This window comes from Anolis carolinensis, unplaced genomic scaffold, assembly GCF_035594765.1.
Source record: "Anolis carolinensis isolate JA03-04 unplaced genomic scaffold, rAnoCar3.1.pri scaffold_13, whole genome shotgun sequence".
In the NCBI taxonomy this organism is placed as follows: Eukaryota; Metazoa; Chordata; class Lepidosauria; order Squamata; family Dactyloidae; genus Anolis; species Anolis carolinensis.
The window spans coordinates 4429814-4457330 of NW_026943824.1; the positions used below are offsets into that span (position 1 = coordinate 4429814).

At 43.6% G+C, this 27517-nt stretch overlaps 1 protein-coding gene across 1 annotated transcript in view; it reads left to right on the forward strand.

Moving 5' to 3' along the window:
* micall2 (MICAL like 2) overlaps positions 1 to 7533 on the forward strand; it is a 37165-nt gene extending 29632 nt beyond the window's left edge. The window contains exons 14-17 of the mRNA XM_062964151.1: positions 150 to 223; positions 2057 to 2171; positions 2318 to 2364; positions 7082 to 7533. Of these exons, the coding sequence (XP_062820221.1) occupies positions 150 to 223; positions 2057 to 2171; positions 2318 to 2364; positions 7082 to 7155 (310 nt within the window). The 3' untranslated portion in view covers positions 7156 to 7533. The remainder of the gene's footprint in view (positions 1 to 149; positions 224 to 2056; positions 2172 to 2317; positions 2365 to 7081) is intronic.
* Positions 7534 to 27517: the final 19984 nt, after the last annotated feature.

The following is a 27517-nucleotide window of genomic DNA, read 5'->3' on the forward strand; positions in this document are numbered from 1 at the left end:
ATGAATGGTCTGAATCAAAACCAATGGATCAGCTGCAATATTTCCAAGGTGATCCCCTCTTCTAGAAGTCAGTCATCGTACGGCAGATGTGTTGAATCCTGGGTCTGAATTGAGACTTACTGTCCTACTTTCTTTCTTCTCTTTGGTAGGATGAATCAACAGAAGCTGGAGGAGAAACAGTGGGACATAGAGACGGAGCTGAGGATCCTCATGAGCAAGTCTGGTGGGTCTTCCATCTTGAGAATATTTTTCTAAGTGTCTCCTATGGTTTAGGAGAGCTGACGTTTTCCCATCTTCAGTTGGAGACCTATTTTAGAAGACTATTATGCTCTTATGTTCATTATCTTGACCAAAAAACCGAGTTCTCACTGTCTTCTAATGTGGATGACTATCCTGAAGAGTTAGCCACCAATATTTGAATGACATTACTAAGCTCCATGTTGAGACCCCTCAAACTATGGCCCGTGGGCCACATCCGTCCCATGAAGGTCTTTCTTCCAGCCCTTATTTTAAACTTTAGACTGCTTTTTGCACCCTGCCGAAACCACCACCTTCTTTCCTCTCTCTATCTCCCTCCAAGAAGGAAAAGGAGGTAGGAAAAACATACATAAATAATAAATAATAAATACAAACTTTATTTATATTTCACCCTATCTCCCGGAAGGGACTTAGAGCAGATTCCAAACACAAATAGGCTCACTTTCAAAGCCTGAATACGACAACAAATACACACATAATAGCAAAAATAATAACCTAACATATAAAACACTAGCTGTGCCCGGCCACGCGTTGCTGCGGCGAAGTATGGTGGTATGGGAAATAAAGTATTGAGGAATAGGTGGTAGTTAAGGTAAAGGGTAAAGGTGTGGAGTCCAGATAATCCAGTTCAAGCAGATAATATAAGATTATAAATGGGTTATATAGCTGTGTGGAAGAGCCTTGAGTCTACACTGCCATATAATCCAGTTCAAATCTGATAATCTGTATTTTATAGGCAGTGTGGAAGAGGCCTAAGTGAGGCCTAACTCTGCCTGTCCCCTGGGTGAGTGGGTTGCTAGGAGACCAAGTGGGCGGAGCTTAGCCTTCTAACTGGTAGCAATTGGATAAAAACAATTATTCCTCTCTCTCTAATTAGGACTTTATTTTTCTTTTCTTTTTGTTGTATCAACCTAGAGGCGTGGATGATGGGTTGTGTTGTCAATTTTCGAGGTTGGGGGGCCTGTAGTTTTGTTGTTTTGTGGGTCGCCGTGATTCCGTCACCGTTTTATATATATATAGATATCACTATAGAACTATAGAACTATAACATAACTTACTTTATATTATACTAGCTGTGCCCAGCCACGTGTTGCTGTGGTATGGGAAATGGTGGTATGGGAAATAAAGTATTGAGGAATAGGTGGTAGTTAAGGTAAAGGGTAAAGGTTTTCCCTGACATTAAGTGCAGTCGTGTCTGAGTCTGGGAGTTGGTGCTCATCTCCATTTCTAAGCCGAAGAGCCGGCGTTGTCCGTAGACTCCTCCAAGGTCAGGTGGGATGACTGCATGGAGCGGCAGCAATTGGGTAAAAACAAATTAGATAATCTGTGGAAGAGGCCTAAGAGAGGCCTAAGTCTGCCTGTCCCCTCGGCTGAGTTGGTTGCTAGGAGACCAAGTGGGCAGAGATTAGCCCTGTAACTGGCAGCAATTGGATAAAAACAATTATTCCTTTCCCTCTAATTAGGGCTTTATTTTTCTTTTCTTTTTGTTGTATCAACCTAGAGGCATGGATGATGGGTTGTGTTGTCAAATTTAGAGGTTGGGGGGGCCTGTAGTTTTGTTGTTTTGTTGGTCGCCGTGATGCCATCACTCATTTATATATATAGAAGGAAGAGGGAAGGAAGGAAGGAAGGAAGGAAGGAAGGAAGGAAGGAAGGAAGGAAGGAAGGAAGGAAGGAAGGAAGGAAGGTAGGTAGGAAACTGACAGGGAAGTAAGCGAAGAAACAGTGAAAGAAAAGTAGGCCTCTTTGGCCATCGTCGCTGCATGTTTCCATGTTCTGTTTGTCCTCTTTTGCGCAGATTTCGTAAAGACCCCCAAGGAAAAAAGGCGCGAAGAAGAGCTTCTCAAATCATACGTGGAGACCGTCAACGACCGGAACAAAATTGTGGAGGACCTGGATGAAGACCGGCTCAGGTTAGCGCAATGGTTTTCAACCTTATTTTGGCTCTGTTCCCAATCCGCCTCTCTAAAATCCCAATGTGCAGATGCACCCATAGTCCAGGGCTCAAACCATGGTCTCTCTCTTGCAATGAATGTTTCTGTGTTTTTTTTCTCCTTAGGGAACAGGAGGAAGATGAGGTTTTGGCCGCTATGATCCAAAGGCTTGGTAAGTCCTCCTTACAACCTGTTGAAAGTCTTTAGAATGTGTCATCCCATCAATATTTATTATTATTATTGACACAACGACATTGTATGACACAGCAAACAAGATAGATATGCTGGATTTCATATCACAAAATCACAAGTCGAACACTTCCCAAGTGTCTAGGACTGTGTGATGTATTTTCGGATGATGCGTGCAGATCCCAGTAAGGTGGCCTTTTGCAGTTGGCAGATCGTAATTTTGTCAATGTCTATTGTCTCCAAATGCCGGCTGAGATCTTTGGGCACGGCACCCAGTGTGCCCATCACCACTGGGACCACCTGCACTGGTTTCTGCCAGAGTCTTTGAAGTTCAATCTTGAGGTCCTGATAGCGGCTGAGTTTTTCCTGTTGTTTTTCTTCAATGCGACTGTCACCTGGGATGGCAACATCAATGATCCAAACCTTGTTCTTTTCCACAACTGTGATGTCTGGTGTGTTGTGTTCCAGAACTTTGTCAGTCTGGATTCGGAAGTCCCACAGTATCTTTGCGTGTTCATTTTCCACAACCTTTGCAGGTTTGTGATCCCACCAGTTCTTTGCTGCTGGGAGGTGGTACTTGAGGCATAGGTTCCAATGAATCATTTGGGCCACATAGTTGTGCCTCTGTTTGTAGTCTGTCAGTGCAATTTTCTTACAGCAGCTGAGGATATGATCTATGGTTTCATCGGTTTCCTTGCACAGTCTGCATTTTGGGTCATCAGCTGATTTTTCGATCTTGGCCTTAATTGCCTTTGTCCTGATGTCTTGCTCCTGGGCTGCAAGGATCAGGCCTTCTGTCTCCTTCTTCAGGGTCCCATTCGTGAGCCAGAGCCAGGTCTTCTCTTTATCAGCTTTTCCTTCAATTTTGTCAAGGAACTTTCCATGCAGTGTTTTGTTGTGCCAGCTGTCAGCTCTAGTTTGTAGTGCGGTTTTCTTGTACTGGTTTTTTGTCTGCTGTGCTTTGAGGAGTTTCTGATTTTTGACTTCAATCAAAGCAGGTTCTTCACTTTGCTTTCCATCTTCTGCCAGGGCATGTTCTTCTTCTTTGACTGCTTGTTTTACTTGCAAGAGTCCTCTGCCCCCTGATCTTCTAGGCAGATATAGCCGGTCAACATCACTGCGAGGGTGCAGGGAATGATGAATGGTCATGAGTTTTCTTGTTTTTATGTCCAAATTGTCCAGTTCCATCTGTGTCCAGTTTATAATGCCAGCAGTATATCTTATGACAGGTATGGCCCAGGTGTTTATGGCCTTGATGGTGTTTCCTCCACTGAGCTTGCTTTTGAGAATTTTTCTGACCCTTTGTGTGTATTCTTTACTGATCACAGTCTTCACATGTTCATGCTCGATGTTGTCCAGCTGTAATATGCCCAGATATTTATAGGCCTCTGGCTGGTGACACTTTATTGTTTGGCCATTGGGCATATTGATGCCCTCACTTTCAATGATTTTTCCCTTCTTCAATGCCACTGTCGAACATTTGTCCAAACCAAACTCCATGTTGATATCAGTGCTAAAAATTCGGACAGTGTTAAAAAATTTCATTACTCTTTTATATATATAGATAAAATAAGTGAGGGGGAGTAAATCCCCCCATGTCCTTTCAGTTCCTTTGCATTGCAAAACCAATTACAATAGAGTCTCACTTATCCAACACTCGCTTATCCAATGTTCTGTATTATTCTAGGCATTTTTGTAGTCAATGTTTTCAATACATGGTGATATTTTGTTGCTAAATTCATAAATACAGTAATTACTACATAACATTACTGCGTATAGAACTACTTTTTCTGTCAAATTTGTTGTCTAACATGATGTTTTGGTGCTTAATTTGTAAAATCATAACCTAATTTGATGTTTAATAGGCTTTTCCTTAATCCCTCCTTATTATCAAACATATTCGCTTATCCAACATTTTACCGGCCCGTTTATGTTGGATAAGTGAGACTCTACTGTACCTTCACCTCAGGGCATATTACCTGTAAATGCCCATCATTCTGTGAGCCATAAGTTTGTTTTGAAAAATTGTCTTATGGAGAGTGAGATTTTCCTTTGACCAAGTATATACTTAAAATTTTTAAGTATTTAAAATCTGTTTTTTTTCCTTGGCGGAAAATCCTGTGAGACTATTTGAGTTAATAAATCCATGTTTCTGATTTCTAAGAGTTTCAGCGTCCATTTTTCCACTGTGGGAATCTCTTGCGTCTTCCACATTTTGGCTATGCAAATCCTGGCCGCCGTAATCATGTATATAGTTGAGATCCATATGGAAATCCATTATTCCTAGTAGGAAATCCTCTGGTTTTATGTCAAATTTTTCCGGCAATATTTTCTCCATTTCTTAATGAATTTCTAGCCAGAACTTTTTGATCCCATCAATATTGTCAGAAGGCAACTACCATGTTGCAGTGGCGTCTCCAGAGGTGATTTCACCTAGTGCGGTAATCCATAGTTTCATCTCCATGGACCTCCAAAGTTCCCAAAAATGGGATTATGTGGTTTTCCAGCTGTAGTTTCTTCTTCCTGACTTGCCAGGGGTTCTTTCTCTTTTCAAAGCATCCCCTTGATTAAGAGCAAGGGAGGCTTTGCAAAAGAAAACACACTGATAAGGGAGGAGAAGAGAGAAATAGATCACATATTGGAAGCAATAGCCTGCAGGCCCTGTTGCTGGCCTTGACCTCATAAATAAGGGCTGAAAAACTCGGCTTATCTTCGAGTATATACGGTATGTGGTTCTCCAGATGTAGTTTACTGTAGCTCCCAGCAGATTGTATAGCTGATGGTAAATAATGCTGGGAATCATTATTTGTATAGATATTTACAGAGACTTGCAAACATATCAGGGTAAATTCATATATAAAAATAATGTATATGTATGGCTACAGATACACAGGTACATGGATCTATGTGTATAAAGGATCTGCAAAGAGCGAGGGGGGCTTTGCAAAAGAAAACACACTGATAAGGGAGGAGAAGAGAGAAATAGATCACATATTGCAAGCAATAGCCTGCAGGCTCTGTTGCTGGCCTTGACTTTGACCCGGGGAGGCTTTTTCAGCTCATAAATAAGGGCTGAAAAACTCCGCTTTTCTTCGAGTATATATGGTCTGTGGTTCTCCAGATGTAGTTGAACTGTAGCTCCCCGCAGATTGTATAGCTGATGGTGAAGAATGCTGGGAATCATATTCCTTCAGTGGGTGATATGTTTTTCACCTGTAAGTGGTCCAATATCCTGAAGATGGGATGATAATATATTGTCTTAGAACTAGATCTCCAATTTGTTTACTAGTGATGTTGACAAATCCCCGCTCTGTGTGTGTGTGTGTGTGTGTGTGCGTGCACGTGCATTTCCTCTACAATATTTGTAAGTTATATATATATGTGTATATATATATATATATATATATATATATATATATATATATATATTCATATCTATCTAGACATGTCTATATATATTTGTGTGTTCATTTCCCCCCTATAATATTTGCAAGCCCTATATATAGGTAGGTAAGAATATATTCATATCTATCCAGACATCTCTCTTTATATAGATACTAGCTGTGCCCGGCCACACGTTGCTGTGGCGAAGTATGGTGGTATGGGAAATAAAGTATTGAGGAATTGGTGGTAGTTAAGGTAAAGAATAAAGGTTTTCTCCTGACATTAAGTCCAGTTGTGTCCGACTTTTCTTCTTCCTGACTGGCAAAGGCGTCTTTCTCTTTTCAAAACATTCCTTTGATTAAGAGCGAGGGAGGCTTTGCAAAAGAAAACACACTGATAAGGGAGGAGAAGAGAGAAATAGATCACATATTGCAAGCAATAGCCTGCAGGCTCTGTTGCTGGCCTTGATTTTGACCCGGGGAGGCTTTTTTAGCTCATAAATAAGGGCTGAAAAACTTGGCTTTTCTTTGAGTATATACGGTCTGTGGTTCTTCAGATGTAGTTGAACTACAGCTCCCAGCAGATTGTATAGCTGATGGTGAATAATGCTGGGAATCATTATTTATATAGATATTTGCAAAGACTTGCAAACATATCAGGGTGAATTCATATATAAAAATAATGTATATGTATGGCTACAGATACACAGGTACATGGATCTATATGTATAAGGGATCTGCAAAGAGCGAGGAAGGCTTTGCAAAAGAAAACACACTGATAAGGGAGGAGAAGAGAGAAATAGATCACATATTGCAAGCAATAGCCTGCAGGCTCTGTTGCTGGCCTTGATTTTGACCCGGGGAGGCTTTTTTAGCTCATAAATAAGGGCTGAAAAACTTGGCTTTTCTTTGAGTATATACGGTCTGTCGTTCTTCAGATGTAGTTGAACTATAGCTCCCAGCAGATTGTATAGCTGATGGTGAATAATAATACGGTCTGTCGTTCTTCAGATGTAGTTGAACTATAGCTCCCAGCAGATTGTATAGCTGATGGTGAATAATAATACGGTCTGTCGTTCTTCAGATGTAGTTGAACTATAGCTCCCAGCAGATTGTATAGCTGATGGTGAATAATGCTGGGAATCATAGTCCTTCGGTGGGTGATATGTTTTTCACCTGTAAGTGGTCCAATCTCCTGAAGATAGGATGATAATGTAGTGTCTCAGAACTAGATCTCCAATCTCTTTACTAGTGATGATGACATTTTAAAAAGATATTATATTTTAAATTTAATTTCTCTTTATTTTCCCACTCAAGACGGACCTCGCAACACCCAGGAAAGTGAAAAAAAGAAACCCAAGTTTGGCTTATTCAAACTATGGCTGAATTAGGCGGAAGAGAAACATCAGCATTTCTATTCCTGGAGACCGAATGATTCATGGGCCGTCGGATTCTCCCTGGTGTTGTTTTGTTTAAGGAAATCAAAACTTGACTTCGTCCAACGTGGATTACCTTCAGGCCACGCTTTTCTGGCCACTAGGTGGCAGCGCAGCTTTCGGAAAAAAATAATCTCGACTCTTTCGATGTTTCAAGAAAGAGACTCAGGAAGGGAATTGAAACCAGAAAATAATTATTACCACGGGAGCAGATTTGTATCCCTGTTTTAGTGACAACAACATTGTATGCATACAGTGAGTCGGTGTGATACATTAACAGCCTTTTATTTTTTTTGCACTCCTTTGTATTAAATCGAGAATGGTTTAACCGGTGAGTGCTTGCAAAAATGCCTTTGTGTGTTGATCATAGGGTTGAGATGGTTTCTGTTCCCTATATTGGAGTTAAGTTATTGGACTCAGGGCGGTTTACAAGTACAGTAGAGTCTCACTTATCCAACATAAACGGGCCGGCAGAACGTTAGATAAGTGAATATGTTGGATAATAAGGAGAGATTAAGAAAAAGCCTATTAAACATCAAAATAGGTTAATATTTTTGCAAATTAAGGACCAAAACATCATGTTATACAACAAATTTGACAGAAAAAGTAGTTCATTACACATTAATGCTATGTAGTAATTACTGTATTTACGAATTTAGCACCAAAATATCACAATGCATTGAAAACATTGACTACAAAAATGCGTTGGATAATCCAGAACGTTGAATAAGTGAGACTCTACTGTATATATAAATACAATATATTATATTATACGACTATATTGCAATATTATTAGTAATATTGTATGTAATATAAATATACAATTATAATAGTGAATTATAATTATTATTACATTGTATTACGTCATAATATTATATACAACCTTGTACAACGACAGCCCACGATTCCATAGCATTGAGTCTTGGCAGTTAAAGTGAGGTCAAACTTCATTACTTTTACAGTGTATTAATTAATTTTTAATTAATACAATTGACATTTAATTCTAAGTTAACGTTTATATATTTTTGGAATTTCTAATTGTATTGACATGCTTTTAATGTTAGTTGCTTTGAGCCTCCACAGAGCGAGGTTTAAATCATCATCATCAAGGAACTTTCTCCTGAAAGATGTCCAGATTTTGCAAAACTGAATGCCCATCTTCCTGGGTCATAGCTATGCTGTCAAACGTGGATGGGAGTTGTAGTATTTATTTATTTACAGTATTTATATTCCGCCCTTCTTTCTCACCCCGAAGGGGACTCAGGGCGGATTACAATGAACACATATATGGCAGACATTCAATGCCGACAAACAACATTCAGTTTTAGACAGACACAGAGGCATTTTTAACATTTTTCCAGCTTCACGATTCCGGCCACGGGGGGAGCTGTTGCTTCACCGTCCAGTAGTGGCTGTACTTCCTCATTCCTTTCCTCGTGTTTTGCTGGCAGTTTTATGGTGTTGTAAATTAGCCTCCCGCATAAAGCGTCCCTAAATTTCCCTAATTGACAGGTGCAACTGTCTTTCGGGGCTGCATAGGTCAACAGCAAGCCGGGGCTATTAATGGTCGGAGGCTTAACCCGACCCGGGCTTTGAACTCATGACCTCTCGGTCAGTAGTGATTTATAGCAGCTGGTTACTAGCCAGCTGCGCCACAGCCCGGCCCAGAGTACGAGATTTACTTAGAAAACCGCAAGATATTCTGGATCCTGTTTTGTGCTTCTAAATCAGTCAAGGGCCAAATTCAGCCCTCCAGCTGTTTTGGATTTCAGCTCCCCATGATTCCTAAGAGCTGTGAGTTTTCCGGACTGTCTGGCCATGTTCCAGAAGCATTCTCTCCTGACGTTTCACCCATATCTATGGCAGGCAACCTCAGAGGAAAGCGTCTAAGGATGTTAGGAATGGTCGGAGTGGAAGTCCAAAACACCTCGAGGGATGACGTTTGCCCATGCCTGGTCTACACTGCCATATAATCCAGTTCAAAACAGATACAGTAGAGTCTCACTTATCCAAGCTAAACGGAAGCTTGGATAAGCGAATATGTTGGATAATAAGAAGGGATTAAGGAAAAGCCTATTAAACATCAAATTAGGTTATGATTTTACAAATTAAGCACCAAAACATCATGTTATACAACAAATTTGACCGAAAAAGTAGTTCAATACGCAGTAATTACTGTATTTACGAATTTGGCACCAAGGTAATGTTATGTTGTAATTACTGTATTTACTAATTTAGCACCAAAATATCACGATATATTGAAAACATTGACTACAAAAATGACTTGGATAATCCAGAACCTTGGATAAGCGAGGCTTGGATAAGTGAGACTCTACTGTAATGTGGATTCAGAAACTGGACCATATGCCAGAGTAAATGGGGCCTGAGTGTAATAATAATAATAATAATAATAATAATAATAATAATAATAATAATAATAATAATAATTTTTTATTTTAAGGCTGTATTCATTTGATGGAGCCCCGGTGGTGAAGTGAGTTAAAGCACTGAGCTGCTGAACTTTGAGACCGAAAGGTCCCAGATACAAATCCCGGGAGCGGCGGGAGCAGCCGCTGTTAGCTCCAGCTCCTGCCAACCTAGCAGTTTGAAAACATGCCAATGTGAGTAGATCAATAGGTACCGCTCTGGCGGGAAGGTTGTGACACTCCATGCAGTCATGACCTTGGAGGTGTCTACGGACAACGCCGGCTCTTCGGCTTAGAAATGGAGATGAGCAGCAACCCACAGAGTCAGACATGACTGGACTTAACATCAGGAGAAATCTTTACCTTTTTTTACTACTACTACTACTACTATGAAGATGGGCAGGGCATATTCATTTGATAGCAGAGGATGTGAACCCATGGCTTCAAATAGAAAAGTCATCCCATAAAAATTGGGAAGAACATTTCCATCACGGGAGACGTTAAAGACAGGAACGGATTGCCACGCCAGAGAGTGGTACCAAACTGTGTTACTTCTCCAATGAAGACGCAGCCTTTGTCACCATCTTTGACCGTTCTCTGGCTGGGCAACCTTCAGTCTTGGTGTAAAGAAGAGACAACGGTGTGTTGTTCAATGTGTCGTTGAAGGCTTTCATGGCCGGGATCACAGGGTTGTTGTATGTTTTCTGGGCTGTCTAGCCATGTTCCAGAAGTATTCTCTCCTGACGTTTCACCCACATCTATGGCAGGCATCCTCAGAGGTTGTGAGATATATGGAGAAACTAAGCAAGGAAGGTTTATATATATAGACTAGCTGTGCCCGGCCACGCGTTGCTGTGGCGTTGTCTGGTGGTGTTGGTGAGAAATTGTTGAAGTAGTGGTGGTATTGTATGGTTGTCTTTATGTTTAGTATGCACACTGAAGTGGATTATATGGCAGTGTGGAGTCAAGATAATCCAGTTCAAAGCAGATAATATAAGATTCTAAATGGGTTATATAGCTGTGTGGAAGGGCCTTGAGTCTACACTGCCATATAATCCAGTTCAAATCTGATAATCTGTGGAGGAGGCCTAAGTGAGGCCTAACGGTGCCTGTCCCCTGGGCTGAGTAGGTTGCTAGGAGACCAAGTGGGCGGAGCTTAGCCTTCAAACTGGCAGCAATTGGATAAAAACTATTATTCCTCTCCCTGTAATTAGGACTTTATTTTTCTTTTCTTTTTGTTGTATCAACCTAGAGCCGTGAATGATGGGTTGTGTTGTCAAATTTTGAGGTTGGAGGGCCTGTAGTTTTGTTGTTTTGTCTGCTGCCCTGATGCCATCACTCTTTTATATATATAGATGGGAAGTCCAGGGTGAGAGAAGAACTCTTGTCAGTTGGAGGCCAGTGTAAATGTTGTAGTTATTCACTTTAATTAGCATTGAATGGCTTCATCTACTAGCTACTTTCTGCCTATGTGTTGTTCCTCCAAAATAACTTATTTCTGGGCAGGTCCGTCGGGGACTCCGGGGCTCCAGCCGCAGAGGCCTCAAAGGTTGCTCCCATTTGGAGAAGACGTGTCTCCGTGTCCTTTGTGCTGTCAGCCGGCCGTGTGTCCAAGCGTCCTGCTTGGCCAAGCCTGGTGTAAATATTAAGATCCACATGGCCTTCTGCCCACGGCTGGCTGATGGACTGGAACTTGCTCCGCCTTGGCCACTGAATGTCCATCTCTGTGGTCCGGAGGGAACGCAATGCAGCCGTGGAGTCCAACACAGCCTTGGACCACTTGGCCTCTTTGTGCCAGCATTCCTAAACAGGAAATTCTGGATTTCTGGGTGTTTGTGTGTTTTGCGGACACAGGCGCGAGAGGGAAACACTTGTGACAGAGTGTTCTTAGAACTCTCTTATTTCCAATGTGTTTGATTTCTGTCTACTGTCCGCCCCCGATGAAGGCACTGCCGATTTTTTCCTAAACATGTTGGGCATTTTTATATAGGTACTAGCTGTGCCCGGCCACGTGTTGCTGTGGCGAAGTTTGGTGGTATGGGAAATAAAGTATTGAGGAATTGGTGGTAGTTAAGGTAAAGGGTAAAGGTTTTCTCCTGACATTAAGTCCAGTTGTGTCGAACTGCACACTGAAGTGGATTATATGGCAGTGTGGAGTCAAGGTAATCCAGTTCAAAGCAGATAATAGAAGATTATAAATGGGTTATATAGCTGTGTGGAATGGCCTTGAGTCTACACTGCCATATAATCCAGTTCAAATCTGATAATCTGTATTTTATAGGCAGTGTGGAAGAGGCCTAAGTGAGGCCTAACTCTGCCTGTCTCCTGAGCTGAGTGGGTTGCTAGGAGACCAAGTGGGCGGAGCTTAGCCTTTTAACTGGCATCAAGGTTTCCCGTGATGTTAAGTCCAGTCGTGTCTGACTCTTGGGGTTGGGGCTCATCTCCATTTCTAAGCCGAAGAGCCAGCGTTGTCCGTAGACAGCTCCAAGGTCATGTGGCCATTGGCATGACTGGAGCGCCGTTACCTTCCCACCGGAGTGGTACCTATCGATCTACTCACATTGACATGTTTTCGAACTGCTAGGTTGGCAGGAGCTGGGGCTAACAGCGGGTGCTCACTCACAAGGATTTGAACCTTGGACCTTTTGGTCCACAAGTTTGGCAACTCAGTGTTTTAACACACTGTGCATCAGGGGCCCCTTTTACACTGCCATATAATCCGGTTCAAATCAGATAATCAGTGTGGAAGAGGCCTAAGTGAGTGCTTGGAGACACAAAGCGCTCACATTATTTTAAAAAATATAATGTAAAAAATGCATATTAAAACAGACGTAAGCATACAACGTCATGTAAAATCCCTTATAACACTTACAAACTGTTTAAATAATTGAATATCCACTGGTTCGCTCTTCAAAACTTCCTTCTACGGAGAAATATATGCAGAATCCATTTTCTGCACACAATTTTCTGCTCTGGAAAGTGTTTTCCATGCAATTTTTTCTATATTCTCGCAATGTATTTCTGTGCAGAAATACTCCTCCAGAACTCTTTGAGCCATTTGTAGCAGGCCTGGGCAAACTTTGGCCCTCCGGGTGTTTTGGACTCCAACTCCCACAATTCCTAACAGCCGGCCTGCTATAGACAAATACCTATTTTCCTGTAGTGATGGGAAAATTACCGTAATTTTTCACCTTTGCATTTGAGGATAAAATAGGGGAAGATCTACCTCTCTGTGTTGATTCTTGGCTCCGTATAAGGCTGCTTTGTATGTCCTGTGTATGTCGTTTGTGTATATGTTTGGCACCGTGTGGTCTGTGTCTTGCAAGCCAAGAAAGGATTGTGTTAGAGAAGCAACACGCAGACGGAAAGTCAATACTGGGAAGTTGTTGCTTCCAAAAGCCTGGAAAACGTTCCTTTTTTGGGACTGTGTGTATATCTTCAACAAGCCTATTATTGACTTGAATCCATAGCATTGAGCCATGGCAGTTAAAGCAGTGTCGAACTGCATTAATTCCGCAGGGTAGATACACCCTTTCGTCATGTGAAAGAGACCTACAATTGTAGCTCCACAAAACCCAATTTTCCCGAACTCTGCATTCATCAAAAATGGGGTCACACCTTAAATAGCCCTGGTTTGCGATGCCAACTTTGGTCAAAATCCCCAAATGAGCGTTATGGTCCAAGGAAAAGATGGCTGAACGAGACGTCTTGCCGAGAGAGAGAAACCCACATTTTCCGAGCGCCTCGGATGCATATCAAAGCTTCCCTGCACATTGTGGAAGCGTGATGGAGGTCTATGGCAGAAAAAGAAAATATGATAAGACCCATATCGGGGGAATAACTTAATTAACTGGTCTTGATCAAAGAACTTGCATGAATTCAATAGCCCAGTTTCGAGGGCTAAATGAGGACATTTGAAAGGAACTGCACTTGAGTGCATTATCAGTTCTTCGTAGCCAAGGAGCTTTGAAGTAGAATTAAGCAGGGAAGAGGCATCGCGTCTCCTTCCCTTTGACTGCTCCGTCACAAGATTTCCGCTCCTGCCTCCATTTTAAAGAGATACGCGAGGTTGCTGCTTGGGAGAGTAAAGAGAGCCCAGCAACCACCAAAAACTGAGCTCAAAATCAGGAAGTATTGGTTGACCTGGGGTGTATCTACACCAGTGGTTCCCAAACTCATTTGGTCTACTGCCTCCTTTCCAGAAAAAAAATTACTCAGCACCCCCTGGAAAGGGGGCGTGGCTTAGAGGGGTGGGCGTGGCTCCTGCTCAAGAGGGCGGAGCTGAGCCTCTCCCCTAGTCTGAGATGCAGGGCTGGGAGGAGGAGATGGGCGGGGCCACAAATGGGCGGCCAGGACTGGGATGGGCGGAGTTACGAACACTGAGACAGGGCTGAGCTTCTATCCCTGCTAGGACAAGGGGTGGGGCTAAAGGAGGGGGTGGGGCCTCTTGCCAAGTGCCTGATGGGGCTGAACCTCTATACCCCACCCCCATGTTCTCACAAGCACCTCAGGAGAAGTATAGAGGCTCAGCCCTGTCTCGGGCTCTTGGGAAGAGGCCCCGCCCCCACCCCTAGCCCCGCCCTTTAGTCCTAAAAGGCCTCTCAGGAGAAGTATAGAGGCTCAGCCCTGTGTCGGGCTCTTGGGAAGAGGCCCCGCCCCCACCCCTAGCCCCGCCCTTTAGTCCTAAAAGGCCTCTCAGGAGAAGTATAGAGGCTCAGCCCTGTCTCGGGCTCTTGGGAAGAGGCCCCGCCCCCACCCCTAGCCCCGCCCTTTAGTCCTAAAAGGCCTCTCAGGAGAAGTATAGAGGCTCAGCCCTGTCTCGGGCTCTTGGGAAGAGGCCCCGCCCCCACCCCTAGCCCCGCCCTTTAGTCCTAAAAGGCCTCTCAGGAGAAGTATAGAGGCTCAGCCCTGTGTCGGGCTCTTGGGAAGAGGCCCCGCCCCCACCCCTAGCCCCGCCCTTTAGTCCTAAAAGGCCTCTCAGGAGAAGTATAGAGGCTCAGCCCTGTCTCGGGCTCTTGGGAAGAGGCCCCGCCCCCACCCCTAGCCCCGCCCTTTAGTCCTAAAAGGCCTCTCAGGAGAAGTATAGAGGCTCAGCCCTGTCTCGGGCTCTTGGGAAGAGGCCCCGCCCCCACCCCTAGCCCCGCCCTTTAGTCCTAAAAGGCCTCTCAGGAGAAGTATAGAGGCTCAGCCCTGTCTCGGGCTCTTGGGAAGAGGCCCCGCCCCCACCCCTAGCCCCGCCCTTTAGTCCTAAAAGGCCTCTCAGGAGAAGTATAGAGGCTCAGCCCTGTCTTGGGCTCTTGGGAAGAGGCCCCGCCCCCACCCCTAGCCCCGCCCTTTAGTCCTAAAAGGCCTCTCAGGAGAAGTATAGAGGCTCAGCCCTGTCTCGGGCTCTTGGGAATAGGCCCTGCCCCCGCCCCTAGCCCCGCCCTTTAGTCCTAAAAGGCCTCTCAGGAGAAGTATAGAGGCTCAGCCCTGTCTCGGGCTCTTGGAAGGAGGCCCCGCCCCCACCCCAGCCCCGCCCTTTAGTCCTAAAAGGCCTCTCAGGAGAGGAATAGAGGCTCAGCCCTGTCTCGGGCTCTTGGAAGGAGGCCCCACCCCCACCCCTAGCCCCGCCCTTTAGTCCTAAAAGCCCTGTCTCTGGAACTTGGGAAGAGGCCCTGCCCCTCCCCTGGAGGACTTAGAGGCTCCTAGAAAGATATAGTTACAATAGGAGATCAATAACAATGGCTCCTAATATTAATAGAAGACCTCTTAGAATCTCTAGGTCTTCTCTGAGATTATTTAGGTTGTCCAGGGCGAATCTATGGTTGACTTCCATTTGATATTCACCATAGAATTACCCTGGAGGACCTAGAGGTTCTCTAGATATAGTAAGTGATTAATAATATTTACCACTAGTAGTATAAGACTTCTCTGAGAATTTCTAGGTCTTCTCTGAGAATGTCTAAGTCATCGAGGGCAAATCTATGCTTGACTTCCATTGGCCATTGGCCATAGTCACCCTGGAGGACTCAGAGGCTCCTAGAAAGATGTAGTTACAATAGGATATCAATAACAATGGCTCCTAATATTAACAGAAGACCTCTTAGTATCTCTAGGTCTTCTCCGAGATTATTTAGGTTGTCCAGGGTGAATCTATGGTTGGCTTCCAATTGATGTTGACCATAGAATTACCCTGGAGGACCTAGAGGTTCCCAAGATATAGTAAGAGATTAATAATATTTACCACTAGTAGTATAAGACTTCTCTGAGAATCTGTAGGTCTTCTCTGAGAATGTCTAAGTCATCAAGGGCAAATCTATGCTTGACTTCCATTGACCATTGGTCATAGTCACCCTGGAGGACTTAGAGGCTCCTAGAAAGATGTAGTTACAACAGGAGATCAATAACAATGGCTCCTCATATTAATAGAAGACTTCGTAGAATCTCTAGGTCTTCTCCGAGATTATTTAGGTTGTCCAGGGCGAATCTATGGTTGACTTCCATTTGATGTTGTCCATAGAATTACCCTGGAGGACCTAGAGGTTCCCAAGATATAGTAAGAGATTAATAATATTTACCACTAGTAGTATAAGACTCCTCTGAGAATCTCTAGGTCTTCTCTGAGAATGTCTAAGTTGTCCAGAGGAAATCTGTGGTTGACGTCCATTGGATGTTGACCATGGAGTCACTTTGGAGGACCAAGAGTTGTCTAGGGAATTGTGAAAAATAGTAATGCTTCTTAAAAATGTGGGTTCCGCCCACTTTTGAGGGGATCCAGTGCCCTCAACCCATACAAAATTGGGGGTCCAACTGTATATGTTGCAACCAATGACCCCAACCCTGGCCTTCAGCTTCAAAGACATGTAACCTACCTTCTCCAATCTTCTTGCAAGAGTCCTCTGTGCCATTTTTGGAGGCCATTTTGGAGAGCAAAAGAGTAGAGGACCCCCTCCCCCTATGTCTCTCCCTCCCATTGTCTTTTCCAGCTGCCATTCTGGAGGTGATAATATAATTCACGTCAGAAGAGTTAGTGGGTTGAAAATGAATTGGTAGAATCAATCCAGAGGGTATAAATGAATTAGCATGTAAATGAGGACACTTGCTCTACATAGTTTCGTATTGCCTCCAGCTGTAAATAATTCTGGGGGAAGGAATCCAACGCAGCAAACAACTTCATTGTGAGGCTCCGTTCCCTCCCTCCTGAAACCATCTTCCACTTAGGAGCTCCACCAAAGAACCCACTCTTCGTTGAGTCAAAAGGTTGGTGGAGATGCCACAATTGGGATGGAGAGAAAGAGGACCTTTGAAATCCCCGATCATGCATTATTAACCAAAGTTCCTTCCTTCTCCTCCTCCTTTTGCATTCCTGTTTAACACCAGGCTGAAAAAGAGTCTTGCTTGGTTACTGGGAAAGATCATTGTCCTCCAGTGGTGGACAGACGATCTAACAACACTGGCCACATTGCAAAGAATGATGTCCAGTTGGTCCTCTATATGTGCGGGTTTAACTTTTGAGAATTTGATTATTCCCAGATTTAAGGCATACGATCTCTTTAGAAATCTTGAGGTCCACACTGTGGCTTTGGGGTCAACATCCAATGTTGTGCTGGAGGATCTAAGGATTCCTACAGAGGGGTTCTCGATAGGTCCCCAGCACAACGTTGTGGTCAACTTTCCAGAAGATGTCACACTGGAGGTCTCGACAGGTCCTCCAGCACAACTTTGTGGTCAGCTTTCCAGAAGATGTCACACTAGAGGTCTCGACAGGTCCTCCGGCACAACTTTGTGGTCAACTTTCCAGAAGATGTCACACTGGAGGTCTCAACAGGTCCTCCAGCACAACTTTGTGGTCAGCTTTCCAGAAGATGCCACACTAGAGGTCTCGACAGGTCCTCCAGCACAACTTTGTGGTCAACTTTCCAGAAGATGTCACACTGGAGGTCTCGATAGGTCCTCCAGCACAACGTTGTGGTCAGCTTTCCAGAAGATGTCACACTAGAGGTTTCGATAGGTCCTCCAGCACAACTTTGTGGTCAACTTTCCAGAAGATGTCACACTAGAGGTCTCGATAGGTCCTCCAGCACAACGTTGTGGTCAGCTTTCCAGAAGATGTCACACTGGAGGTCTCGACAGGTCCTCCGGCACAACTTCGTGGTCAACTTTCCAGAAGATGTCACACTGGAGGTCTCGATAGGTCCTCCAGAACAACTTTGTGGTCAACTTTCCAGACGATGTCACACTGGAGGTCTCGATAGGTCCTCCAGCACAACTTTGTGGTCAACTTTCCAGACGATGTCACACTGGAGGTCTCGACAGGTCCTCCAGCACAACTTTGTGGTCAGCTTTCCAGAAGATGTCACACTGGAGGTCTCGACAGGTCCTCCAGCACAACTTTGTGGTCAACTTTCCAGAAGATGTCACACTAGAGGTCTCGACAGGTCCTCCAGCACAACTTTGTGGTCAACCTTCCAGAAGATGTCACACTGGAGGTCTTGACAGGTCCTCCAGAACAACTTTGTGGTCAACTTTCCAGACGATGTCACACTGGAGGTCTCGACAGGTCCTCCAGCACAACTTTGTGGTCAACTTTCCAGAAGATGTCACACTGGAGGTCTCGATAGGTCCTCCAGCACAACTTTGTGGTCCACTTTCCAGAAGATGTCACACTGGAGGTCTCGATAGGTCCTCCAGCACAACTTTGTGGTCAACCTTCCAGAAGATGTCACACTGGAGGTCTTGACAGGTCCTCCAGCACAACTTTGTGGTCAGCTTTCCAGAAGATGTCACACTGGAGGTCTCGATAGGTCCTCCAGCACAACTTTGTGGTCAACCTTCCAGAAGATGTCACACTGGAGGTCTTGACAGGTCCTCCAGCACAACGTTGTGGTCAGCTTTCCAGAAGATGTCACACTGGAGGTTTCGATAGGTCCTCCTGCACAACTTTGTGGTCAACTTTCCAGAATATGCATAATTCCCATGGAGTAAACAACAAAACCACTGGACCAAATCACACCAAATTTGGCCACAAAAGACATTAGTCATCCAATTAACCTGCATGCAGCAGCGTGTTAGCAAAAATGGCTAGGCGTGTCAGTCCTGACACGCGTGTCATAGGTTGGCCATCACTGTACTAAGACCTACTTAGGGCAAACCTTCTTGTATGGAGGAGGTCTGATCCTGCGAATACTCAAATTGTGTATGACACTGTTTTCAAGCACTGTTTTGCTACTCCAAGTCTCATTAAGAGAGGGAAAAGCAGCATATAAATAATATAATAATAATAATAATACTCCAGGAGTAGTTGAGTCTTGCCTTGTCTGTGGTCGCATTCTCCAATTCTGACACCGATGGATGGTTATCTCGCCTCTTTCATCAAGGCCGGAGTTTCAGGTTCCACGCAATTGAGATCTCCCCGGCGGACCGGGAGCACTGATTAAGACGGATGGAGTCGAAAACGAGTCCATTAAATTGTTAATAAAGGATATTACACCCCGTACCCTCCACCGGCACCTTATAAGAGTACATTAGAGCCTAATCCAATTGACGGTCCGGCATCCAAGACATCTAAACCCCCCTTTGCCTCCGATCCCAAATTGAAATCATATCATATTCCGCCTTTCTTAAATTAAAACGTCGAAACCTTTTAGTTTGCTCTTGTATGCTTGTGTAAAACTTAATCAGCGCCTTTAACAACTATATATATATATATATATATATATATATATATATATATATATATATATGAATGAGACCCTTTTGGCTCTCATTTATTTACAAGGCAGAACTTTCCTGGTAGAGGCGATGATTCAATTTGCAGGCGGATACATCAAGCACTTAAGGATTTTGCCGGGGATTGATTGATTATTTATCGTGTTATCTTGCCTGAAGACGTCCGATATAGCTTTGCTCTTGCTATCTTTCTTTCCACCTAATGCTCTTCCTTTTAGTATCTTTCTCGCTGCTGCCAAGTGCTCTAAGGCCTTCTCCGCTTTTTTTTCCTCCTATGCGCTTGTGACAGCAGGAAAGAGGAGGAATCTGGCTTTCTGTCGCCTGAAAACAGACATGGAAAAGTCCTGAAAAGTCAAAGCTAAGTGAAGGAAATATATATATATATAAGTTGTGTATCCCTGATTTGAAGTGCGTGGGATTTTGAAATAACTTCATTTGCGCATATGTACATCACGAGATGTCTTGGCCAAAGCCTTCATGACGGAAAGGTTTGTGGTTCGAATCCGGGGAGTGGGGTGAGCTCCCATCTGTCAGCTCCAGCTTCCCATGCAGAGACATGAGAGAAGCCTCCCACAGGATGGTAAAACATCCAAACATACCCTAGGCAACGTCCTTACAGACAGTCCATTCTCCCAATTCATTCATTGGTTTGCTGTGAGTTTTCCAGGCTGTCTGATCATGTCCCAGAAGCATTCTCTCCTGACGTTTCGCCCACATCTATGACAGGCATCCTCAAAGGTTGCGAGGTCTGTTGGAAACTAGACAAGTGTGGATTATATATCTGTTGAATGATGTCCAGGGCGTGAGAAAGAATTCTTGTCTGTTTGAGGCAATAATAATAATAATAATAATAATAATAATAATAATAATAATAATAATAATAACTTTATTTGTATACCCCGCCCCATCTCCCCGAAGGGACTCGGGGCGGCTTACATGGGGCCTTGCTCGATAAAACAATCAAATATCAAAACACAACAATAAAACAATTATCCAATAAAAACATCAATTACAGTAAAAACAATTACAGTAAAAACAAGTGTGAATGTTGCCATTGGCCAGCTTGATTAGTATTGAATAGATTTGCAGTTTCAAAGCCTGGCTGCTGCATGCCTGGGGGAATCCTTTGTTGGGAGGTGTTAGCTCGACCTGGTTGTTTTATGTCTGGAATTTCTCTGTTTTCTGAGTGTTGTTCTTTATTTACTGTCCTGATTTTAGAATTTTTTAGTACTGGCAGACAGATTTTGTGTAGATCAACCAAAGAAGTCAGCTATACAGCAGAGCAACTTGATGAACCAACCTGGACACGGCGTATTATTTGAGAAGACGGAAATGCTGGGCTACTCCAACAACCTAGAGACTACCTAGAGAAGCCATTGATATCTACAAGCAAGCGGACAATTTCAACAGGAAAGAGGAAACCATGAAAATGAACAAAACACGGCTACCAGTATTTTAAAAACTCTAAAATCAGGACAATAATAAAGAACATCACTCAGAAAACAGGGGAATTCCAGATGTGAAACAATCAGGGTCAGCTAACACCTTTCTACAAAGGATTCCCCCAGGCAGGAAGCTTCAAGGCTATTCAATGCTAATCACTGTGATTAACTGTAACATTCACACTTGCCTCCAACAAAGAAAAGTTCTTTCTCCCACCCTGGACACTATTCCACAGATATATAAACCCCACTTGCCTAGTTTCCAACAGACCTCACAACCTCTGAGGATGCGTGCCATAGATGTGGGTGAAACGTCAGGAGAGAATGCTTCTAGAACATGGCTAGACAGCCTGGAAAACTCACAGCAACCCAGTCATACTGGCCTTTTTTGTGTGTGTCAGGAAACTGCAAGTCGCTTCTGGTGTGAGAGAATTGGCTGTCTGTAAGGACGTTGTCTAGGGTATGTTTGGATGTTTTATCATCCTGTGGGAGGCTTCTCTCATGTCCCTGGATGGGAAGCTGGAGCTGACAGACGGGAGCTCACCCCACTCCCTGGATTCGAACCACTGAGCTTTTAGTCAGCACCATGTTTCATCTATATATATAAAAGAGTGATGGAATCACGGCACCAGACAAAACAACAAAACTACAGGCCCCCCAACCTCTAAATTTGACAACACAACCCATCATCCATGCCTCTAGGTTGATACAACAAAAAGAAAAGAAAAATAAAGTCCTAATTAGAGGGAGAGGAATAATTGCTTTTATCCAATTGCTGCCAGTTAGAAGGCTAAGCTCCTCCAACTTGGTCTCCTAGCAACCCAATAAAAATAATAAAAAACACTACAAAATTGATACAATAAAATACTATAATAACAGAAAATAACTAAAAATAATACAAGAAAATAATAAAATATAATAAATAAAAAGATAACTTACAATAAAATTAATTAAAAAATAGAAATAACGTCAAATAAAAATTACACAACAATTTTTAACCAATACCACCACCACTTTGCCACAGCAACGCGTGGCCGGGCACAGCTAGTGTTTCATATACACATTATGCGACATAGATTTGGACTAGATGACCTTTGTGGTCCCTTCCATATCTAAGATTGCGGGATTCTGTATTTCCGCCTGTATTTCTGTCCAGCTTTCATGGAAAATAAAGAGAACCCTTGCAGGTTGTTTCTTCCTTACAGTTTCCAACTTTGCTTTCCATTACTGTCACAAGTGAAAAACTAAAAATGGACTTGAGTCGGAATTACAGGAACTGAAAAACCGTCATAAATATTTATGTCCCTGTTAAGTATTGATATCAAACCCCAGCTCGCAAGACTTCATAAATGGTTGCCACATATTAGCAATTTCTCTGGCTTTTGTCTTGTGCCTCTTTAACTCCCCAAATTCTGTCAGTTTTGACATATGAGCCGCATGTTAAAGCCTCATAATCCACTCTTTTTAACAGAAGGTATTTTTAACACTGTGTGTTTCTCGAGATTATGCGGCTCGAGCAGCTGTCAACAAATCAGAAATTAGAGAATAATTGATCTTTCGGTCGCCGCCTCGATCTCATAGCAAATTAATAAATATTGATGATTTCACTTTGTTTTGCAGTTTCGAGGGGTCTTTCGGAAAAGAAGTGGGCACGGCGAACACATTCCTATCCCTTTTGTGCTGGGAAAAGAGATAAGAAACTGCCATGCCGAGCAATGAAACAATTTCAGAGCTGGAAGGGATTTTGGAGGTCTGCTAGTCCAACCATCTTCTCAAATGTAGGACTCGTTCAAGTTTCAAAACTTTACTTTTACAGAGTCTTTAGTCTCTATGACTCACCGAACCACAATTCCCAGAAGTCCATAGCCTTGAGCCATGGCAGTTGAAGTGGTGCCAAACTGCAGTAAGTCTACAGTGTAGATGCACCATGGAGAGGAGAAGGTTTGCTTTCGACCGACCAAGACCAGGTCTGTTGGATGCTCAGCTGTTTAAAAAGTTAGAATTGGTTCTCCTATGTATCCATTCAGCCATGAATTTGGGGTGCCACTGTCTTGAGATGTTCCTTGTCTTGAGACATTCAAAGGAGAAGCTAAAAGCATTCAAAGACTTTGCATGTTAGTCTGGATCTCACTATGCAAAGAGATCTTCCGACACAAAATGAGAGAAAGACCTTGGTAGCAGCTGCTTTCATAGCCCTAAGTCTAAAGGAAGTAGATTCCAGTCTACGAAAGCTTCTGCTTCTAAAAAGACGCCTCAAAGATGCTCTAAGATTTCTTTGCATAGTGGAAGCGGATGGCTTCTATGTTACTTGCTATCCGTACTTTTATGCAATTTTTAAATGAGCTGTCCAAAGTGCTGAACCTATTCAGGAGACGAGATTGAGGACTTTGGAGAGCTCTTTTAGTGTCTAGCTTAGTGGTTCTCAACCTGGGTTCCCCGGGTGTTTTGGTCTACAACTCCCAGAAATCCCAGCCAGTTTACCAGCTGGGAGTTGAAGGCCAAAACATCTGGGGACCCATAGAATGAGAACCACTGGTCTAGCTGAAAGGAAGAGGTGATAAACAACCCATCAATGCATTTGGACTGGGTTAGCACAGTAGATTAAACCGCCAGCTATAGAAGATCCTGCCGACAGGAAAGTTGGCAGTTCAAGCCCAAGTCAGGGTGAGTTTCCACCTTCAGCCCAGCTTCTGCTTATTTAGCAGTTCGAAAATAACAATATGAGTAGATAAATAGGTACCGCTTTGGCGGGGAGGTAAAAAGCACCCTGAAAAACATGCCAGCAAAATCTGACCAGGAAAGCATCCATGGATGACAGGATCCTTGGCATTAGGGACCGGGCTGTGGCGCAGGCTGGTTAGCAACCAGCTGCAATAAATCACTCTGACCAAGAGGTCATGAGTTCGAGGCCAGCCCGTGTCGGGGTGAGCACCCGACAATTAAAAACAAAATATAGCCCCTGCTCGTTGCTGACCTAAGCAACCTGAAAGATAGTTGTATCTATCAAGTAGGAAATTTAGGTACCACTTATATGTGGGGAGGCTAATTTACGACACCATAAAAATCATCCAGCCGCCATTGGAATAAGGAAGTTGCAGTCGCAGTGGATGATGAAGCAGCTGCTCCCCCTGTGGTCGGAATCAAGCATACCCCCAGGAAGCTGGAAGCTGGAGAAGGTTAAATTGCCTCTGTGTCTGTGTCTGTCTCTGTTCTATGTTATATGGCATTGAATGTTTGTCTTATATGTGTACAATGTGATCTGCCATGAAGGGCGGAATATAAATACTGTAAATAAATAAAATAAATAAAAATGAAACAACAGCACCTCCCCAGTGTCCTAGTCCAACATACAAACCAGGAAACCATGCTATAACTATTTTAATGAACAGAGATGGAAGCAATTGGACCAAGTGCTTTGGGACATGCAAACCACTTTGTGCCTCGCTTCCGTGGGCCGCCTTCCGAAAGCGAGACACCTGTGCCCAGGTTGTTGGCTCTTTCATGTCTACAAACTGATTCTGTTGTGGAGAGGAGATCAGGTGGCAAGGCCGAGCTTCACGAGGTGACATGTCTGGATGGCGCTGGAAGTGATGTTGAAACAAGGGGAACCCCACTGAGGAATAATTAACGTGGCTCCGTTCCACCAGCTTTCCCCAGCTGGGCTCCGCCGGCGCTTGCCCTGGTTCAGGCACCTCAAAAGTCGCCTCCGACTGCCAGCTGCGAGGAGCATATGTGCGTCTACACTGTGGAATGGATGGGGTTTGACACCATTTGGGCGGCCACGACGCCGTGCTGTGAAATACTGGGAATTGTAGTTCAGGGAGGAAGATTGAGAACCACTGGTTTGTGCCACCGGAGGATCCATTTAAAGAGTGAAATCATATCACGCCTCTGTCTTCACAACGCAGTCAACTTCTCATATATTTTGTTCTCTCTTAAAATGAAACGCCCACAAGTTCTCCAACGGAGATAATTGTAGTGGCCATTCCTCTCCTTGGATCCGTTACTTAAGGTTTCCTCAGCTGTCGGCAACTCCATATTTCCCAACCCAGGAACACATACTAATGAATATTCATCCCACCGGAGAGTCCATTCATCTTGCAAGAGGCATCTTCTCCACCTTTTTTGGCAGCAGTGGTCAGCAACCGTTTTGCCAGATGCTTGACAAAGTCAAGCCACGGATAGGAACTCATCCTTGAGTCTCAGTGATGCTGGAAATAATCTGTAGCTTGGGATGAGCTTTCTGATGCTGGAAATAATCTGTAGCTGGGGTTGATCTTTCTCGATGACTTTAAGAAAGGATGCTCCAAAGCTGAATGGCATTTGGGACAACTAACATTTGCCAGATGCTGACCAAGCGAGTGGAAAGAAGTCAAGACTCATCCTTGAGTCTCAGTGATGCTGGAAATAATCTGTAGCTTGGGCTGATCATTCTGATGCTGGAAATAATCTGTAGCTTGGGCTGATCATTCTGATGCTGGAAATAATCTGTAGCTTGGGCTGATCATTCTGATGCTGGAAATAATCTGTAGCTTGGGCTGATCTTTCTGATGCTGGAAATGATCTGTAGCTTGGGCTGATCTTTCTGATGCTGGAAATAATCTGTAGCTTGGGCTGATCATTCTGATGCTGGAAATAATCTGTAGCTTGGGCTGATCTTTCTGATGCTGGAAATAATCTGTAGCTTGGGCTGATCTTTCTGATGCTGAAAATAATCTGTAGCTTGGGCTGATCATTCTGATGCTGGAAATAATCTGTAGCTTGGGCTGATCTTTCTGATGCTGGAAATAATCTGTAGCTTGGGCTGATCTTTCTGATGCTGGAAATAATCTGTAGCTTGGTCTGATCTTTCTGATGCTGGAAATAATCTGTAGCTTGGGCTGATCATTCTGATGCTGGAAATAATCTGTAGCTTGGGCTGATCTTTCTGATGCTGGAAATAATCTGTAGCTTGGGCTGATCATTCTGATGCTGGAAATAATCTGTAGCTTGGGCTGATCTTTCTGATGCTGGAAATAATCTGTAGCTTGGGCTGATCATTCTGATGCTGGAAATAATCTGTAGCTTGGGCTGATCATTCTGATGCTGGAAATAATCTGTAGCTTGGGCTGATCATTCTGATGCTGGAAATAATCTGTAGCTTGGGCTGATCATTCTGATGCTGGAAATAATCTGTAGCTTGGGCTGATCATTCTGATGCTGGAAATAATCTGTAGCTTGGGCTGATCTTTCTGATGCTGGAAATAATCTGTAGCTTGGGCTGATCATTCTGATGCTGGAAATAATCTGTAGCTTGGGCTGATCTTTCTGATGCTGGAAATAATCTGTAGCTTGGGCTGATCATTCTGATGCTGGAAATAATCTGTAGCTTGGGCTGATCATTCTGATGCTGGAAATAATCTGTAGCTTGGGCTGATCTTTCTGATGCTGGAAATGATCTGTAGCTTGGGCTGATCTTTCTGATGCTGGAAATAATCTGTAGCTTGGGCTGATCATTCTGATGCTGGAAATAATCTGTAGCTTGGGCTGATCTTTCTGATGCTGGAAATAATCTGTAGCTTGGGCTGATCATTCTGATGCTGGAAATAATCTGTAGCTTGGGCTGATCTTTCTGATGCTGGAAATAATCTGTAGCTTGGGCTGATCATTCTGATGCTGGAAATAATCTGTAGCTTGGGCTGATCTTTCTGATGCTGGAAATAATCTGTAGCTTGGGCTGATCATTCTGATGCTGGAAATAATCTGTAGCTTGGGCTGATCTTTCTGATGCTGGAAATAATCTGTAGCTTGGGCTGATCATTCTGATGCTGGAAATAATCTGTAGCTTGGGCTGATCATTCTGATGCTGGAAATAATCTGTAGCTTGGTCTGATCTTTCTGATGCTGGAAATAATCTGTAGCTTGGGCTGATCTTTCTGATGCTGGAAATAATCTGTAGCTTGGGCTGATCATTCTGATGCTGGAAATAATCTGTAGCTTGGGCTGATCTTTCTGATGCTGGAAATAATCTGTAGCTTGGGCTGATCATTCTGATGCTGGAAATAATCTGTAGCTTGGGCTGATCTTTCTGATGCTGGAAATAATCTGTAGCTTGGTCTGATCTTTCTGATGCTGGAAATAATCTGTAGCTTGGGCTGATCTTTCTGATGCTGGAAATAATCTGTAGCTTGGGCTGATCATTCTGATGCTGGAAATAATCTGTAGCTTGGGCTGATCTTTCTGATGCTGGAAATAATCTGTAGCTTGGGCTGATCATTCTGATGCTGGAAATAATCTGTAGCTTGGGCTGATCATTCTGATGCTGGAAATAATCTGTAGCTTGGGCTGATCTTTCTGATGCTGGAAATAATCTGTAGCTTGGTCTGATCTTTCTGATGCTGGAAATAATCTGTAGCTTGGGCTGATCATTCTGATGCTGGAAATAATCTGTAGCTTGGGCTGATCTTTCTGATGCTGGAAATAATCTGTAGCTTGGGCTGATCTTTCTGATGCTGGAAATAATCTGTAGCTTGGGCTGATCTTTCTGATGCTGGAAATAATCTGTAGCTTGGGCTGATCTTTCTGATGCTGGAAATAATCTGTAGCTTGGTCTGATCTTTCTGATGCTGGAAATAATCTGTAGCTTGGGCTGATCTTTCTGATGCTGGAAATAATCTGTAGCTTGGTCTGATCTTTCTGATGCTGGAAATAATCTGTAGCTTGGGCTGATCATTCTGATGCTGGAAATAATCTGTAGCT